This window comes from Castor canadensis, chromosome 15 (genome assembly GCF_047511655.1).
Source record: "Castor canadensis chromosome 15, mCasCan1.hap1v2, whole genome shotgun sequence".
In the NCBI taxonomy this organism is placed as follows: Eukaryota; Metazoa; Chordata; class Mammalia; order Rodentia; family Castoridae; genus Castor; species Castor canadensis.
Genome location: NC_133400.1, coordinates 99,383,948 through 99,402,364, shown reverse-complemented (window position 1 = coordinate 99,402,364; position 18,417 = coordinate 99,383,948). Strand labels below are relative to the sequence as shown.

The following is an 18,417-nucleotide window of genomic DNA, read 5'->3' as shown; positions in this document are numbered from 1 at the left end:
TCCTCCTTTGACTTTGCAATCAACCTTCAAGGGATGGAAGGGTGACCCCAGTGCTGGGATAGGAAAAGCACTGTAATTTAATGATGTCACAGGAAATGTCAGTAGCCTCAGCTCACAGGGTTGGTGAAGGTTTAAGTCTGATAACAAATGTAAATCATTTCATAGTAAGAAATCAATGACTGCTGCCAGTACTGTTGGAAAGTATGGACTAGACACCATTATACAAGGGTGCAATGTGACAGAGTGAGCATAACCAGTGGGCTTGAGTGACCTCAACATGAAAGAAGATCACCTTTGGGGCTATGACTTTTGCACATTTTTATGGTACAGCTAGAAAAGGGTAGTTGAAGATGCTTGTCCAACATGAAGGAGGCCTCGGGCTAGAGAATTGCTCATAGTTTTGAATGACACATTTAAGATCAAAAGTACCTTAACAGAACGACAATGAGCAACACAATATTCAGTCATGTTGTCCTGCCTCGTCACCTGGTAGCTTTCTCTTGCTGCCCTAGTGTTTCAGCCTGGCACCGAGTGCCCTCTACATTAGAACCCAGCCCTCTACATTGGACCTGTGTGGTCCTGGGGGTACGTATGATGTAAGCATGCTATCACTGAGGCCTGCAACCCTAGCCTATTTTTTTTTAAATTATATCTCCTGCCACCCTTCTACAGACACCCATCTCATTTGAGCTACTTGCTGTTCTCAGAACTGCCCCTAACATTCTGCATCCGTCACTGTTTGCTACAGACTGAATATTTGTTTCTGTAACCAGCACCAAACTCAGATGTTGTACCTAATCCCTGGTGTGAGGGCATTTGGATGTAGGCCTTTGGGAAGTAACTGGCTCATTAGAGTGAGGCCCACACCTATGAAATCAGTACCCTTATGGAGACTTCAGAGAGCTGCCCTGCCACTTCTGCCTGGGGAGGACACAGTGAGAAGACACTCCCTAGGAACCAGGAAATAGCCCATGCCAGTCATGCAATCTGTCAGCTCCTTGACCTTGGACCTTGGACGTGGATTTCCCAGCCTCTAGAACTGTGAAAAATAATTTTTTTTGTTATTTATAAATTATCCAGTTTTTATTACAGCAGCTCCAGGCTGACTAAAATACCACTGCTCCTTTCATCCAACTGCCGTCTCTCTGCTATTTCTGGTAATTCTACACACACACACACACTCACACACACTCTCACACACACACACTCACACACACACACTCACACACACACTCACACACACACACTCACACACACACTCTCACACACACTCACACACTCACACACACACTCACACACACATTCTTTCTATAAAATAGTTCCTAGCCCCCAAATTCAAATAAGCACTAGGTGTCAGTTGTCTTGTGCTGCCTATACCAGAGGAACTGGCAACTTTGATCAGTCCCCTTATTAACCTCCAAGTTTCTTAAAGGCAGGAGCTCCATTTTTAAAGTATTTATGGAACAAATAAACACATAGTAGGCGTGAAATCCTCTGGGTCCAAAACAAAATAGCATGAGGAAAACAAGATGGATGAAAACCTAAGTTGCAGGGCTGTAGTTGACTATAACTTGGTAAGCACAAATATGGTGTCCCTAAGAGTTGATATGAACATAGGCCACACCATGGGATGGAACAGTGCCCTGGTCCCCAGTCACGAGGCCACTGTCATTCTGTGCAGGCACTCTGGTTACCGAATGTGGAAGTTACTGCTCTAAAATGTGGACTGCAGTGGGAAGGGGCTTCCCTGTGGGGTGGGGAATTTTCTTTTACCATCCGCACTTGAACCTGATGAATCACCATGCATTCTCACGTCTGAAGGGAAGAAGATGCTGAATCCTATGTCTCTCACGGTTGGAGAGGGGACAGAATGGCCAAAAAAGAATGGCCCTCATCTTCTGTTATGATGGGAAATAATACCACAGTGGCTAATACAAAGGACAGGCTGGGAGCTGGGAAGAAGGCAACTACAAAGGAAGGGACACAGTGAGCAGCCTGAGGCCACCACTTCCTAGGACCTCAGGGCCACCTGAGAGCCACAGCTATGCTTTCTGTAAGCATTCCTGTTTTTGCTTCATCTTAGTCTTTCCTACAGAGTTTTGGGGTGCAAGGAAGGAGGGTTAGAGTGAGATGGCAGGTTGTCTTTCACATGAAGGTGAAATAAAGTATTTTCTTAACTGATCTAAAAGGTAATTATTTAAAGTGATAATACTTACAATATATTGGGCGATTATAGCATATGCACAAGTGAAATAAATACAGTGCATTTCATGTGGAGCGGGAGAAAGGAAATTGGAGTGGTCTGTTGTAAGTAGCTGTATTCCGTGGGAGGCACATAGTGTCACTTGCAAGTAGACTTAGATTATTGGTAAAAGAACATTGAAAACTTTGAGGGTAACTAGTATTTTTTATGTTCAGTGAGTAAGACAAGCACAGAAGGACAGATACATGTTTTCACTCATCTGTAGAAGTTTTTAAAAAGTTGATTTCTTAGAAGAAAGCAGAAGGGTAGTCACTAAGAGTGAGGGAGGGTAGGGACTGTGGGGTGAGAGAAGAGATAATGGATCCAGCAAACAGTTAGCTAGGAGGTGTAAGTTCGCATGTCTACAACACAGGAGGGTGACCACAGTTCACAGCAGTTTATTATGTACTGTCTAAAGAGCTGGACGAGGAGTTCAAGGGTTCCCAACACAGAGATGATAAACATTTGAGTAGAAGGAAGGAAATGCTGAAATGCTACTTACGCTGACTCCATCATTACACACTATACTGAGTTATCATACCATCACCTGTAAATTTGTTCAATTACTATGTATCAATTAAAACTTCAAAAGGGGTGTGGGAGAAGTATAACTGACAGAGATGGCAGATGAAGTCCTCCCTTCCTCTCCCTTATAAAGGTACATTTGTCAAGGTAAAGGATAGGATATATTTTAGTCCAGTTTGATCCATAACTTGTAAATATTAGGCCTGAAAAACATGGACTCCCCCCACCACCCACACACACCTATGTACTCGTCTCAACCTATGAGAAACTGACCTGCACAAACTAGAATCATCTCAAACACTTTCCTAAGACAGGTCACCATCAGCCATTAAAAACAGAGACTCTCACATAAGAATATTAAGTGACACTGTATGCTATGTACAAGAAGTGAAAACTCAACAAAATGACACAGAAGAGTGATACTGGATTGCTGATCCCGAGTTCACGTCCTGGCATGGTTGATGATTGAAGACGCTGGACCAAGAGTCAAGAGTAAAAGCAAATGCAGTTTCCTAAAAGGACAGCAAAGCTCCTGAGGATGGGAGGGCTCAAGAAAGCTAAAGTCCTGGTGTAGCTGGAGTCTGGGGGTGACATAGGACGCTACCTGGCTTAGGTCCAACTATTCTACCTGGAAATTGCATGTGTGATTGGTTGGTGCTGAGTCAGCTTCTCACTGAACTCAGCCACCTGTTTGTCCTTCTCCTTATCAAACTGAGCATCCCAAAAAGGTCTGGTCAACTCGTCCTGGCCTGGGGGCCAACTACCCACATTGTGCAGCTGCATTTTGTCATTTTGGTTATAGGCTTGTTATTTCTCTGAGAAGCCTGTTGTTTCCCATGCTTCTTTAGATGTCTGCTTCTAAAGTGCCTCTCCCATCCAAAACAGTCACCTCTGTCATTGGCCGCTTACAAAAGGTTGAATATAAAGGATTGATGAAAGGTGCACTAAGGAAATGCTACAGAAAAGAAAGCAGATGAGGTAATGCTAATATCAGCCAATAAAATTCAGGATCAAGAATATTAGATGAGTAAATATGGAATTTGTATCACTGAAATATATCGTCCTATATTCCTAACAGGATAGCTGTGAGTTGTATAATGGTCTCAGTTTGTTTCCCATTGTTGTAACAAAATAACCTGACACTGGGTAATTTGCAAAGAAAGAGGCTTGTTTAGCTGACAGTTTAAGAGGCTGAAGGCCTGAACAACATGCAGCAGGGCCCCTCTGGCTCCTCACATCAAAGCAGATGGAGCCGCAGTGGGAGTGTGTGCAGAGGGAAAGAGTCATGCAGAGAGATGGAAGCCAGAGAGAGAGTGGGGAGGGAGCGGTCCTGCATCCGCACAACACCCTCACCCATGAGAACGGCCGAGTCTCCTAGGAGGACCAGGAGTGCCTTGTCACCAGTGGGCAGTGACTGATGGGTGCAATGGGTCAGAATGGCCTCTGTTCCTACACAGTGTCTAAGACTAGAGCACCATACTGACGGTGGAGAAAAGGAAAACAAACAGGCACAGAGGAACGCAGCAGAGAAAGAAGCTTTTATTGTAGAAAGAAACTTTTGCTAAAAGCAACAGCTTTTGGAGAGAGGGCAGGTGGGAAAGGAAGCCACCAAGCTGCTGCCCCCAAGGTCCTCTGTTGGGTAAAGGGGAGAGGAAATCCATCGGTGTAGACTTTCGTGTCCACCCTTAACTGCCTGACGGGGCCACAGCAAGTACACATCGCCTGGTTGTGGGAAGATGCACACCTGCTCAAGGACACGTGTGGTGGGGCCTTTCTGCCCTTCCCAGACTGGTGGTCTCCTGTGGCTTTTGTGCTGAGTAGGCACATGTTGAGCTTTGAGAGCTTGTTTGGAGGTTCTAGCAGGGGAGCGCAGCTACTCGTATACCCTTGACCGAAGAACGGTCCTCCTCTATCGGGGATGGTCGTCCTCTTCGACCGAGCGCGCAGCTTCGGGAGGGACGCACATGGAGCGGTGAGGGAGGAAGGCGACACCCGCCTAGCCAGCCAGATCAGCCAAATCAACCCTGGCGATCAATGGGGTGACAGATGTCGCAGCCAGATCGCCCTCACATCCTATGTTGAGCTTTGAAAAGAAGATGTGGGCACCTTTGGGTGTTCCTTAGACATAGCCCCGGGGCTTGTTACATTTGGAATGTTCCAGATGTGGGCAGGGTGTAGGCCCATCCCCTTTCTTGCTCATGGCTGTCTATCTACCTGATGGCCTAATGGCTTCCTATCAGTTCCCATATCTGAAAGGTCCCTCTACCTCCTAATGTCGCCATATTGGGGACCAAGCATTGAACACACGATGCTTTGGGACCTGCGCTCAAACCACATCCACACCACAGCCATAACTGTCAGAAATAAATATAACAAATTACAATCCTAATGATATTCTAATAAACCTCTCTCAGAAATCAAGAAGTGACTTAAGAACAACAAAAAAAAAGTGTGGGTTTTCAGAGAACAGCATGATATATTCTTAGCTGTACAGATGGATGGATGGAAGGACGGCTGGATGAACGTATGGCTGAATCCTTACCTACTGTATTTGTAGCTGACTAGATACCTATTTGCATAGATAGTAGGTAGATGTGCAGACAGACACACCCATAATATTACAAAGTACAAATATTACAAACACCCATAGCTGGGGTTGACATCTTAAATCAATGGGATGTTCACAACTGGTGATGAGATAGTAGGATAAAACAGGTGGGAACAGGCTTCAACTTCAACAGGGAGAACTGTTTAGGGCTTAGCAAGCAAGGAGTTGGGAGAAAAGGTCCAGGCAGATGGGCCGCAGGGAGCAGCTGGCACTAAGACCTTAAAGGGAGAAACACTACGAGTCAGGGAGCAGGGAGACAGCCATGATGCTGGGCCTCCGTGAGTGGACCCAAGTCACACGACAGGCCAATTAAGTAGTGACACCAAGGAAGACGGCTTTATTTGAAAACAAGCTGGTCAAGAAGATGGAGGACTCTTGTCACAAAGTCCATCTTTCCAGGAAGTTGCTTTAGGAGTGACTTGTATAGGTGGGTGATAGGTGTTTCCAGTCTGGCAGGCTCTTCCTCATGCTTGGTGTCTTCTCACAGTGGGCAGCCAGATGACACACAAGGATCCCAATTCCTAGTCATGAGACACTTTCAGGTTCCTCACAGCTCAAGGACAAAAGCACCATTTCCTTGGGCTGTTCTCATCTCTGACTCATTTGGCCATATGAAGTTCCTGACACATTACATGATGGACAAGCTGTTGGGGGTGGCCTTCCCACTTACTGCCAAAGTCATGGGGGAAGACAACACACTCATCTTGATTGCTGTAAAGACAAGGGTCAGGTGAGGTCAAACAGGGAGGCAGGCATAAGAGCTGGTCTCTAGGTTTGATTTCACCTTTATGGTCTCAGGCCTTTACACTCATCTCTGTTTAAAATGTCCCCTTTCCTTTCCTGTCTGAGAAACATCCACTAGTCCTTTTGTTACCAGTGTATGGGGAGTTCCAGATGGTTCCTGGCCCTTGGGTATAGTATCTAAGAGCAAGACGCTGTCCCAGGTAGAGCAGAAGAACCATGCAGTACAAGAACCATGAAGAGTAAGTAGATGGTAAAGAGTGATTTAGAAAATAGTAGCAATAATGGAACATGAGGTGGAAGAGGGGCCATTGGGGAGGAACTGGCTGGAGGAGGTGAAAGGAGAGGTATGTATATGAGAGCAGCACAATGAACCCACCAAATACTGCCTGAAAGGGGAGGGGAGGGGAAGCAGGTTAAGGGAAGGTAATAGAGGGGGAGAACTCGCTCAAAGCACACTGTGACATCTATGGAATTTTCACCATGAAAGCCTATTAATGAATTCTAATAAAAAAGAATGAGTGACATATTAGCAAAGCATAGGCTCACCTCCAGGTGTGAGGCGGGCAGTAGAACGAGAGTCAATGGCCTGAATGGGGCCAGTGAACTTCAACAGGTGAGGTGGGCAACTGGACAGATCAGCAGCATACAAGCTTTCCAGCTTTGGGGTATTCTCCAGAAGGGCCGTTATGTTAATCATGATCCACCAATGTGGCATTCCCTCCTCAAAGGGAAGTATCCCAGGCATTTCCTCATTTCTGCTAACCTTTAACCTAAGCGCCAGTTCTCTTGCTTCTTCAGGCCCCACTCCATTCTCCCTATGTGCTTTCACTTGCTCGTAGCTCGGTACTTGTGCATCACGTGTGACTTTAGGTTTTCGTGCCTGACTCTCCCCTCCATGCTGTGAATAAACCAAAAGGCAAGGGCTGCTTGCAGCTGGCTGGGCTTTGAGAGATCTCTGTATTGAGCAGTATGATTCCTCTTTTCATCGTGTGTCAGCTCTTCATGCAAATGTGCTCAGAAGTGCATTCTATGTGAAGCTGCAGATACTCCAAGGACTAGATCAGAAATGGCCCAATCCCTGCTCCAAGCAGAGCTGAGGGAACCAGATGCTAAAACAAACAGACATGGACTGTGTGGTGACAGAAGCAGGTACCGCTGACTACAGTACTAGAGCCATCCAGACAGGACAAGTACGGTCTGCTGTCACTGTGAGAGCAGAGAGAGAAGGAAAGGAGGCCAGGCCAGGCTGAAGGCCTCACCATGGTGGCAGGGAAGGATCAGCCCACACAGGAGAGACTGGAGACCCCAGGCCAGGCAGAGGAATTAAACAGCTTCTCCTCATTTGTTCTTGGGGAGGAATCAGAGGATAAGTGAAGGGACAACACAGGACAGAAAGCTCCTGTGACCTCAGGCCAGGCAGAATGGCATCACCACACAAGGCTGAGGTCATGGGGTCAGGTGGAGCTGGGCATCCATCACACAAGGCTAGGGTTGTGGGGTGGGTGAAGGCTGGACGACTAGAAGGCCAGGACTTTGTCTGGACCATGGCGAATCCACATTGGTGGAAAGGACTAAGTATCCATTGTGTGACTGGTACAAATGGATTTATGGGGAAGATTGGTGGGGAGATGTGTTCCCATGCTGCTGGGGCTCCTCCCCTGCCACCAGACACCCAATCCATGTCCCAGGTTCTGGTGACAGTAAGCCAGTTGTGATGCTGGAGACCAGTTCTGCCCTCGCTCTGGCCTTTGGTGTTGCTGCTGTCAGACAGGGCAGTGAGCTGAATCAGAAAGTGATTCAGAGGACTAGGACCCTAAATGAGAACAAGTTTTAGTAATGCCTTAACCAATTTTTCCTTTTATTTTCCTTCTTACATATATAATGTGTGATATGATTTTTGAAAAATCATGCCCAGCAGGTGTGGTGTCTCATGCCTGTAATCCTATCTACTCTGGAGGTGGAGATTGGAACTATCAATGGTTCAAGGCCTACCTAAGCAAAAAGTTAGTGAGGCCTCCCACTACATCTCAACCAACAAAAAGAAAAGGGTGGGCCTCTCATCCCAGCTACACAGGAAGCATAAGCAGGAGGATCACACCTCAGGCAAAACTGAAGACATCTGAAAAATAACCAAAGCAAAAAGGACTGGGATGTGACTCAAACAGCAGTGACTTAGCAAGTGCAAGGCCCTGAGTTCAAACCCCAGCACCGCGAAAAAAAAAAAAAGTGCATTACTTACTGTCTCCCTGCTAAGTATACATTCCATGAGGATAGGGATTTTCATCTGATGTCCTCCAAGCTCCAAAGACACTGCCTGGAACATAGTTAGTGGTCAATAAGTGTATGTTCAGTGAATGAATGAATGAGCGAGAGAGTGAGTGAAATCTTTCTAGGATGGGGAGACTGTTGCAAGTGCTCTGCATTTGTCATTTTGCTTTAACAAGAGACCTAAGGTCAGTGTCATCCACATTCCCAGTTAAGAAGCCAATGTACGTAAAGGTCTGATCCCTGCCCAAAGCCACACAGCTTGAAGCTGGGGGAGGAAAGATTCAAGGCCAATTTGGTTCTGGAGACTGTATTGTTGCCCACTACACTTGGCTGGTTCTAATACCGCCTGTCTCTGTGGCCTCTGGAAACTCCTTTTCCAGGTTCACTTGTATTTGGTGCATGGCTCTATCATTGCTCTGCCTGTGCCCCTGCTCTGGAGAGCCTCTCCAGGGCAACACCTGTGAGAATCAAATAAAGTCAGGTCTTTCCTGTCAAAGGGTTAATGTATAGTGTATTCATTGTACAGATGTCAGCTTAACTTCCCTGAATTATTGCCTGTGTGCCTTGTGAGACGTCACTTAACCCTGCAAATTCCTAAGAACAAAACTCTGTCCTTAGCTGAACAAGTTCCTGTTATCGCCAGGTGCCCTAGTTTCAAAAACTGCTTCCTTAAGGCAGCTATTATTCAAGTAAATCTTTGCTCTCCCTGGCCCCACGTGCCCCTTTTCACATTAACCAATCATGAAGATTGTGACCCAAAACACACTCCATCAGGGTGTTAGAGAGAAAATCTGAGTGGACTTCCCGGCCAGTGTGCTTGCTAACCAGGCTCTTGATCTGCAGCACACCTTCTGCAGAAGTAAATTTTGCCTTGCCTATTGACTTCTAAGTTGTGTTGTCTCTCTTGTGACACCCCAATATCCCGAATTCATTTCTCACACACCTACCCTTATGCATAAGTCTTTTATTTTGAGATAGTTTTATTTATTTATTTTTGCTTTAAAGCTCTTTTTCATCTTTTTTGACGTTATTGTTGTATTGGGGGTACATTGTGACATTTACAGAAGTTCTTACATTGTATTATATTTAAATTTACCCACTCCATCATTCTCCTTTACGCATAAATCTTTATCCCCAAGCCCTTGCACAATGTCTGTAAAACAAAGTGGCTCTGTGAGAACAAAGTGGGTACCTGAAAGACTATTGGAAGGGTTCTAACTGGCAAAGGATCTGTGGCAGAACTGACTGAAAAGAGCAATTTAAAAAGAGCAGCTGGTGGGGAGGGGAAATACTGAGTCCAGGTTTAAACTCACTGGAGTGACACAGAGACAAACAGAGATGACTACTAGGGACATGGGAAAAGAGAACAGAATCAGTTTATTTTGGAGATCAAAAGCAAGTCTTGCTTTTTTTTTCTTGGTGGCACATGCTTACAAAGCAGGCACTCTATGGCTTGAGTCACACCTCTGGTCCATTTTACTCTGGTTATTTTGGAGATGGGTACCTATTTTGCCCAGGCTGGCCTCAAACTGCAATCCTCCAGATCTCAACCTCCTAAGTAGGTAGTACAGGAGTGAGCCACCAGTGCCCAGCTTGCATGTCTCTCTGATAGAAGTGCTAACTGAAGCTGTGTGTATTATCAACTCACCAAGGAAAAGAGAGAGAGAAGGAGAGGGGGAGGGAGGGAAGAAAGAAGGAGGGAGGAAGCGAAGGAGAGAGAGGGAGACAGGGAGAGAGAGGGAGGGAGGGAGGGGGAAGGTTAGACAGCATCTTGGAACACACCTGGAGGACTGAGAGGAAGAAGCAGGGACAGAGATCCTCAAAAGTTCAAACAGCTCTGCAGCAACAATGAAGTCAAGAGTCTTCCTCCAGCTCATGTCCCCAAGTAGGTGGCTGTGATAACTGCTGTGTAAAACAGTACAGTTTATAAATAAAAAGTCTGTGGGCAGCCACAGAAAAACAACTGTTCGTTTTCAGTGCAACTGGGTCTGCCTGAACCTTTTCTCTGAGCTCTGGGACCTATGTGGTTCAGATTGGAGAACTCCCACACAGTTTCTTCAGGAAAGCAGCAGTCAGCACAGCACGTCCTCCCCTCCTTCACCCTGACTTCTCTTTGTCACCTCTCTACTTCAAACACAGGTTGCAAGACTACATCCTTTCCTTGTGCCCAACTGACACGTTGGAAATTGTCTTATGGCACCCACATTCTTTTATTGGTCATTCATGGTCTTCAACATTTTATAGGGTGAACTGAATATGGCCTTTGCTATTATCTTGCATTTTTTTCTTATCAAAACACCTCAAAATTCCTCTCTTCTGGTTGTTTTTGCTGTTGGTAAAACCAGTGATCCCAAGTGGCAAACCACAGATCTCCTGGGAGTAATCTGGGGAAACCTATTGCATTAAACCTCCCTGGCAGTATTTTTCCTGTCTGTACCTTAGGCCTACCGCAGGCAGCAGGAACTGTTTAGCTTCCCAAGGAGCATTCACACCATACTGACTTTTGACCTTGAAAAGCACATAAGATGCTAAGTTCATTTAAAAATTTAGTAATATTGCTATAAATGTTCCATATGACCATTATTCTTACCGTAAGTCAATCAGTTCTACTAAAGACCTTTCTCAAGCCAATTACTATTTGTTTAAAAGCTATGATACCACGATTCACGCGGTAAAGGGCTGGTGGAGTCGCTCAAGGTGTAGGCCCTGAATTCAAACCCCAGTACTGCAACAACAAAAAATGCCTAGATTAGTGAAGCCCACCTCTGGGTGTGTCTGATGGCATTTCCAGAGACCATTATTAGTACATGAGGGTTCCGACCTAGTGAATGGATCAATTCCTGAATGGATTCATAACTTGAGAGTATTATTGGGAGGTGGGGAAAAGCAGGAGGTGGGGCCTTTGGTGGAAGCAGGTCACTGGGGACAAGCCCCCGTGGACTTATTTTGCCCTGGCCCCTATTCTTTTCTCTGCTTCCTGTGAGCAAGGGCGACTCTGCTGAGAGGGGAACTCAAACATTAAACAATGGCACCCTGGAGCTGGTGGAGTGGCTCAAGTAGTTGAGGGACTGCTCTAGTAAGCGGGAAGCCCAGAGTTCAAATCCCAGTACTGTTAAGACTGAACAGACACGGAGAGATAGGCGAGGAGTCAGCAGCAGAGGCTTTATTCGGGAAAGGGAGCCGGGGGCTGTCTCCAGCAGAGGTCAGTGCCCACTGCGCTTACAGCCTGAGGGTAGAGAAAGGGGAGCTGGTGGAAAAGTACCAAGAAGGTCACTGGCTGGGAAAAGTTTCTGGTGGGTCGCTGGGCAAATAAGGAAGATAAGCCGTGGGTAGGTCACTCCGCTGCTCAACTGTCCTTGGTCGCTGCTGGTGGCGGTGGGGGTTATTCCAGTAAGCCACCTGGGAGGGGGAGGGGGTCTGCCCTTATGTTCGCCCTGACCAATACCTCCAGAAAAAAGAAAAGGCACCCCCCTCACAGCACTGGACAAAGCTCTTTTCATCCCTTATTAAGACACCCTGGGAGCCCAGTGTGATCCCAGCACACGGGAGACTGAGGCAGGAGGATCGGGAGTTGGAGGCCGGCCTGCGCTACACTGCGAGACCCTGTCTCAAAAATAAACACGCAAACAGCAAAGTAAAAATGAGAAAGAAATGAAAGATTCCTTGGCTTTGGGGGAATAAAAAAGCCACAAGTGGGATTGCAACATCACAAGTCCCAAGCCGCTGACGGCGCGCACTTCCGGGGTTCTCCGCTGGGCGTCCCCACCTCTGTCCGGCCGCGTCCTCCTCCTTCCTCCCTGGAATCTACTAAGGGGCGTCGCGACGGCCTTCGTATCCTCCACGTGGAGCCCAAGGCCGCCACAGTCACCGCCATCAAGCACCGTTCACGCCCACCGTCACCATCACACCCAGCGCCGCCGACCACGCCCGCGCAAGCCGGAAGTCACCCGGACAAGTAAAGAAAAGGACCGGATGTTCCGTCTTTCCCTCACGGAAAAAAAGGTGGCCCGAAGGGTCAATTTAGGGCTGGCCATTTTACCGCGTGAATCGCCTTGTGAGGTCAGTGCCCGGAATCAACGAGGCTGAACACGGTACCGCACCCTCCGGCGCGGGTTGCTGGGCTGTAAGACCCAAGAGGCCAAGGACGGCGTGTATAGGTGCTCGCCGGCGGCGGCACGCACGGAAGGGGCGGGGCCCGTGTCGCCGGGCGTGCGTAGAGGGGCGGGGCCTGTGTCGCCGGCGGCGGCACGCACGGAAGGGGCGGGGCCTGTGTCGCCGGGCGTGCGTAGAGGGGCGGGGCCTGCGCGACGGCGTAGGTGAGCAGAGAGCAGTGGCGGCTCTCGCTCCACGCCGCGCTTGCTGGGCTCGTGGACCCTGCAGCGAGAAGGGGATGGCAGCCTTTTCCTTCCTTCTCTCCACGTTGCAGGCCCGTCGTTGAATGTCATTGGGACCCCCAGCAGGAATGGCAGCCCCGTCCATGAAGGAAAGGCAGGCTTGCTGGGGAGCCCGCGACCTTTACTGGCAGTGTCTGGACGAAAACGCCGAGGACGCGTCCCGGTGCCAGCAACTGAGGAGCTCCTTCGAGTCGAGCTGTCCCCAGCAGTGGGTGAGTCACATTGGGCGTCCTCTGTGAAGGGGCATCGGGCTCACCGTAGGCAGGGTGGGGGACAAGGTCATCGAAGAGGTCAAGGACGGTCAGGCCACGCATTCGGAGGATCCGCACGTGAATCTGAAGTCACGGGAGAGGTGAGATCTGAGCATTGCTGGGGAAAGGACAGTTCGCTCTGAAGTCGTAGAGGACTCGAAAAGGGGACACGGGTGGTCACCACAGTGCTCTGACTGCTGTGGCCCTTGACAGCCTGGCGCCTCTCCATCACTGCTGTTGTCCCCCGCAGTCCTGTGCCCACCTCGCCGGCTGCCCCCTCCAGTACCCGTTCTCTGCTCCTGTTGGCAAGTGCTACCTTGTCCAAGCCTTGCCCAGCTGCCACACAGTGAGAGTGAACAGTTTTTCCAAAGAGCTGTGTCTGAGGGGTAAGGGAGGGTTGGGGAGCATGGTGTGGGATGCTTGGTGTCACTCGTAGTTTCCATTTGGTCTTGGGAGGCCCCGTGTATTCCAGATTTACAGTAGGATCAGAAAGGAGAAATCACTGTCCAAGAGGAGCCCTGCGGTAAAGAAGTGGAGAGGGGGTTTGAATGGAGGTGTCTGTGATCCCCACGTCTGTGTCTTTACGTAGCAGTACAGCAATCCAAGTGAGAAGGGATGGGGTCTGTGCTGGACAGTGCAGGGCAAGGACAGCCAGGTGTCCGGGTGACAGGGATACAGTCGCTGAAGCCAGTTTGAGAGAAGGAGAAACCCACATGGAGAAGGGCGATTTCTGGCCAGGGATACAGTCGCTGAAGCCAGTTTGAGAGAAGGAGAAACCCACATGGAGAAGGGCGATTTCTGGCCAGGTTGGGACTGCAGTGTCAGAAGAATCTATAAATGGAGTTGTCTGCTAGCTGGAGGTGTGACAGGAGATTGTGAGGACATCTTGTGCATCTTCACTTGGTACCCTTTGCACGACATCCATCCTAGCCCAGTCACCCAGGACCACTGGAGACTGACCGTGAAATTTGTGGATATGTTATGACCAGGGAGATCACACACCAGAGGGTCAGAGGGCCTCTCACCAAACCAAGGAGAGTGTTAGAGGACTCAGGAAGGATGGGCTTGGGTAAATTATAAATGAAACAATATTTTGACAGCCTCAGAGCAAAGCAATGCTGTGTAGAAACAGGTCCTCACCTGGACTGAGAAGTGGTTCCGAGTCCTATGTGCAACTAAGTTTAAGATTGAATTTCATGTTCAGAAATCCCATCCTTGAAGTCCTGTGCTGGGGTCGGAGATCAGGCTGCCACTCTGGGATGGCACCATAGGTCCTTTGAGCATTGGAATGTTTCAGTCTTACTGATGACACTTCCAAGAGCAAACTTCTGGTGCTCTGCTGTCTGTGAATAAAGCAGAAGTGAAGGGGTTAGTCAGGACAGGCGAGGGCAGCATGTCCTGGGGAGAGGTGTTCAAATTCCATGTGTAATAAATAAGAAGGATATAAGTAAAAATCAAACCAAGTCTTTGACATATTGAAGTTTTACATCACGTTCTGCTCCTGTCACAATTTGTAAGTATTTTTAGTGTGCACAGTGAGTTCACTTTATTTGCACCTTTATTACCTGCAGTCTTTTTTTTGTATGTAAATAGCACACTTATTCATCAATACACATTTGGATTGCTTCCACCATTTGACTATTGTGGATAACGATACTTTGAACATGAACTTACAAATTCAAGTCCTTGCTCTCTGTTCTTTGAACATACATTTTTACTTGCAGTCTTGATCAGATGTTGTAAAAAACAATAGATAAAAATATCAAAAAAAGTTTCAACAGCAAATTTTAAATTCCTATGTGCACATTACATGGGTGACACTGGAAGCTTGTTCCTGTGTTATCTGTCAGTCTCACTTGAATCGCCATGTGAGCTGAGTGTTACTTGTACTTAATTTTATCAAAGTCTTCTTCCCAAAAAGTAAATGGTGCCCAAAAAGCAAGTAAAAGTTAGTGGTGATTAGTGCCAAAATGCACTAATGTAAGCGATAAAGTGAAAGCTTTAGCGGAAGTTGGGTGGCATGATGGGAAAAGTGCATAAAGCATCGCAGCATTCGAGGTGAAGAGCGTGGAATGAGCTCTAGCTCCTGTGTGCAGTATTAATGTGCACAACAGTCATTTTGTGACAGTAACGTCGCTTCGTGCAGCTTCAGACCTACCGTACACTCGGTAAATCGCTCTAGGTTATTAAGCTCTGCATCCGGGCATTGGTGGATTTTCCTCAGCGGCGGTCCCCTTGGAACCCTGCACCTGTGGACCCCAAGGGTCCGTTCATCTGTCTCCGTCAATGTGTTTCTGTGATAGACGTGATAGAAGTGTCATGGCTGATAAATTATAAGACATACCAAACTTACACGAACAACAGCCCAGTCTGAGTCTAAAACTCCTGTCCCCTCCCAGTGCTCCGGGGACTCTGCTTCAGACAGGCCCACAGCGCAGGTCCATTCCTGAGAAGGTTCCTGCAGGGTCTGTAGCCTGAGCAGGCCAGCGCTCCCAGGTCCACATGCTTTCAGCTCATTCTTTAGATCCCTGCCTCGGTGGCTCCAGAATATAAATCTCCTCTGTCTTGTTCACGTGGTGTAATTTGTTATGTTTCAATCTGTGCTTTTGCTTATCTAAGCTGCATAGCTTGCCCTGATGTCAAGCCCTCTTGTTTTGACAGATAAAGTATTTCGATAAAAGAAGAGACTATTTAAAATTCAAGGAAAAATTTGAAGCAGGACAATTCCAGTCTTCGAGATCAACGGCGAATTCCTAGGCTGCTTCCAACCTTTTCACACAGGTTGAAATGCTTCTTTCTGGACATTCAGAGGTGCTTAGCTGGTTCTGGGACAGCGGCTGTGTGAGTCATGGGTCACATTGATGCTGCTCCCGTGAGCAGCACTGGTAAAATGACCAAGGAAGAGAGGAGCCCACATTCACACTGTGAAGAACCCAATATACTTGTATTCAACAGCTTTAAGAAATCTGTTTTAAGAAAAAAAGAAAATTAAAGCCTATTATAAAAACACATTTCCATTTTCTTTTACTTTTGGAGAAGCTGAGTAGGAGGCAAATATTTGCAGTTGATACATTATAGGTTAGAAACTAGGTTGTCACATGTGTTCCTTGGTGTTAGATCTTAATACAGGAAGTATGAAGTGAGGATGGAAGAAGGGTGAACTTAAAATATGCAGGTAAAGTTAATAAAACCTGTATTGAAAAAGCCAACAGCTAATACCATGCTAAACAATAAGAATGACTGGATTCCTTCCTGGTTTAGAGAGACAAAAAAAAAAAAACCAAAAAAACAAGACGTATATAAATTGGGAAGGAAGAAACAAAACTGGCTGTGTTCAGAGAGATGACTAACACTAAGAAAATACCAAGGAATGGCTGAGCCCCAGGCCTCACGCCTGTAATCCCACCTACTTGGGAGGCAGAGGTCTGGAGGATTGTGGTTTGAAGCCAGCTAGGAGATAAATTAGCAAGATTCCATTTCAACTAACAAGCTGGGTATGGTGACTCATGCCTGTAATCCTAGCTACACAGGAGGCATAAATAGGAGGATGGAGGCCCATATTGACCCAGGCAAAAACTTCAAGACCTTATCTGAAAAATAACTAAAGCAAAAAAGGGGCAAGGGCATGACTCAAGTAATAGAGCACTTGCTATGCAACCACAAGGTCCTGAGTTCAAATCCCAGTATCAACCCCCCAAAAAATCCCAGATAGGCAAAAAGATAAATTGTAGACTTGGAGACAATCTTTGCAAACCACATGGAAGAACCTGTGCCAGAACAAAGAGCTCTTATAGTTCTTAAAACAAATAACCCTCTTCAAAAAGTAGGCAACTTATGCAAACACTATTTCTTTTTTTTTGACAGTGCCAGGGTTTGAACTCAGGGCCTTGCACTTTCTAGGCAGGTGCTCCGCCACTTGAGCCACACTCCCAGCCCAATAGGTACTGCTTAAAAGAGGATATACAATGGAAAAGAAGGATCTAAAAAATCCCACATACTAAAGATTAGAATACTGGAAAGGAATACCACAGTGCTGTCACCACAGCCGTACTGGAATAGCTTAAATTAAAAGGCAATACCAAGTACTAACAAGGACTCAGAGCAACAGTCACCCTTGTCCACTGTGGTGGGATGCAAGCAGAGGCTTCCATACTTAAACACAAGACCTTGTGGTTCAGCAACCCCACTCCTCAATATTTCAGCCAATGAACTGAAAACAAAACCTGCACATGAATGTTCATTGGAAGTCACAGCCTGCAGCAGAGGAATGGGAACTCACACTTTCATACAATGCACTGGCACTCAGCAGGACAGACAGCACTTCCAACTCATGCAGCAACCTGGATGAACCCTGAATGTGTTGTGCTTTGTGAAGAAGACAGGCCCAAAAGGCTGCACGTATGGTCCTTTGACACAACTCTGGAAAAGAAAGGCAAAATGGTGGTATAGAAAACACGTCAATGGCCAGGCACCAATGCTGCACAGCTGTAATCCCAGCTACTTGGGAGGCTGAGATCAGGAGGATTGCAGTTTGAGGTCAGCCCAGGCAAATAGTTCTCGAGACCCTATCTCCAAAACAGCCAGAGCAAAATGGTTTGGAGGTGTGGCTCAAGTGGTAGAATGACTGCTTTGTAAGTCCTGAGTTCAAACCCCAGTCCTGATGAGGAGGGGAGCACAAAACATTGGTGGTTGCCAGTGGTAGGGGACAGAGGAAGAGGTTTGCTGTGAAGGGGTTACCCAAAGGAATTTTTAGGGTGGTGAAAGTGTTCTCTGTGCTCTGTGGTAGTGGACCTATTGTCACTTGTCCAAAATCCAGACTGTCTGCTTTGTGTGCACATTAAAATAAAATCAACCAGCATGCTGGTGGGGGATTCTGATGTGGAATGCAGGTGGGTAAATGAACCTGGCGATGTCTGACCTAATCTCACTGGAAGAAGTGGCTAAGAAAGGGACTGATTAGTAGAACTTAAAAGATTGGACAGGATACTGTAGGGCTAAAGAAAAACTATGCAAGTTGCTGAATTTCACAGGCTTAGCAATTCCAGGACTGCGTGTGTAGTGGAGTTAACAGGTGAGTAAATGAGTAACAGGAGCTGGTTTTAGGTTGAAAAAAGCAATTGAAAATAAGCATGGAGGTTGTTAGAATGATTCTGTGGTGCTGGACTGGGGTATCCAACCCTGGATATCCATCAGAACTCATGTTTATTTAGACATTGGCAGGCAACACGTGTAACAAGACACACATGGGCCGTTGGCAGACGTGAGGAACCCGCTCATTGTGCAGTGCCAAAAAGTAGGTCCTGGAAATAAAGCAACAGGACAATGTGCAAAGGTTGTTGCCATCTGTGCACACCGAGGTAAGGTGACATGTAGAGGGGAAGGAGG

The 18,417-nt window shown here is 47.1% G+C and overlaps 2 protein-coding genes across 12 annotated transcripts; one reads left to right on the top strand and one right to left on the bottom strand.

Moving 5' to 3' along the window:
* Nucleotides 1-5,689: 5,689 nt before the first annotated feature.
* LOC141417567 (uncharacterized) lies at nt 5,690-12,292 on the bottom strand. 8 transcript variants are annotated; one of them, XR_012442214.1, is made up of 5 exons: nt 12,154-12,292; nt 10,170-10,292; nt 8,359-8,433; nt 6,666-8,238; nt 5,690-6,086 (listed from the first exon to the last, which is right to left on the bottom strand). XR_012442214.1 is itself a non-coding variant. In XM_074056848.1 (4 exons), exons 1-4 carry the CDS (start codon nt 12,259-12,261, stop codon nt 6,004-6,006), a joined length of 618 nt encoding a protein of 205 aa, XP_073912949.1. In that variant the 5' UTR covers nt 12,262-12,283; the 3' UTR covers nt 5,690-6,003. The 8 variants fall into 8 exon arrangements, 1 of the variants encoding a protein (XP_073912949.1); XR_012442215.1 differs by having other exon boundaries at nt 6,666-7,017; XR_012442213.1 differs by lacking the exon at nt 6,666-8,238.
* A 44-nt stretch (nt 12,293-12,336) lies between these two features.
* Nucleotides 12,337-16,043, top strand: Coa6 (cytochrome c oxidase assembly factor 6). 4 transcript variants are annotated; one of them, XM_020153762.2, is made up of 3 exons: nt 12,337-12,446; nt 12,814-12,993; nt 15,694-16,043. In XM_020153762.2, exons 2-3 carry the CDS (start codon nt 12,826-12,828, stop codon nt 15,787-15,789), a joined length of 264 nt encoding a protein of 87 aa, XP_020009351.1. In that variant the 5' UTR covers nt 12,337-12,446; nt 12,814-12,825; the 3' UTR covers nt 15,790-16,043. The 4 variants fall into 4 exon arrangements, with proteins under 4 accessions (XP_020009351.1, XP_073912950.1, XP_073912951.1 ...); XM_074056849.1 differs by having other exon boundaries at nt 12,345-12,478; XM_074056850.1 differs by having other exon boundaries at nt 12,426-12,544.
* Nucleotides 16,044-18,417: the final 2,374 nt, after the last annotated feature.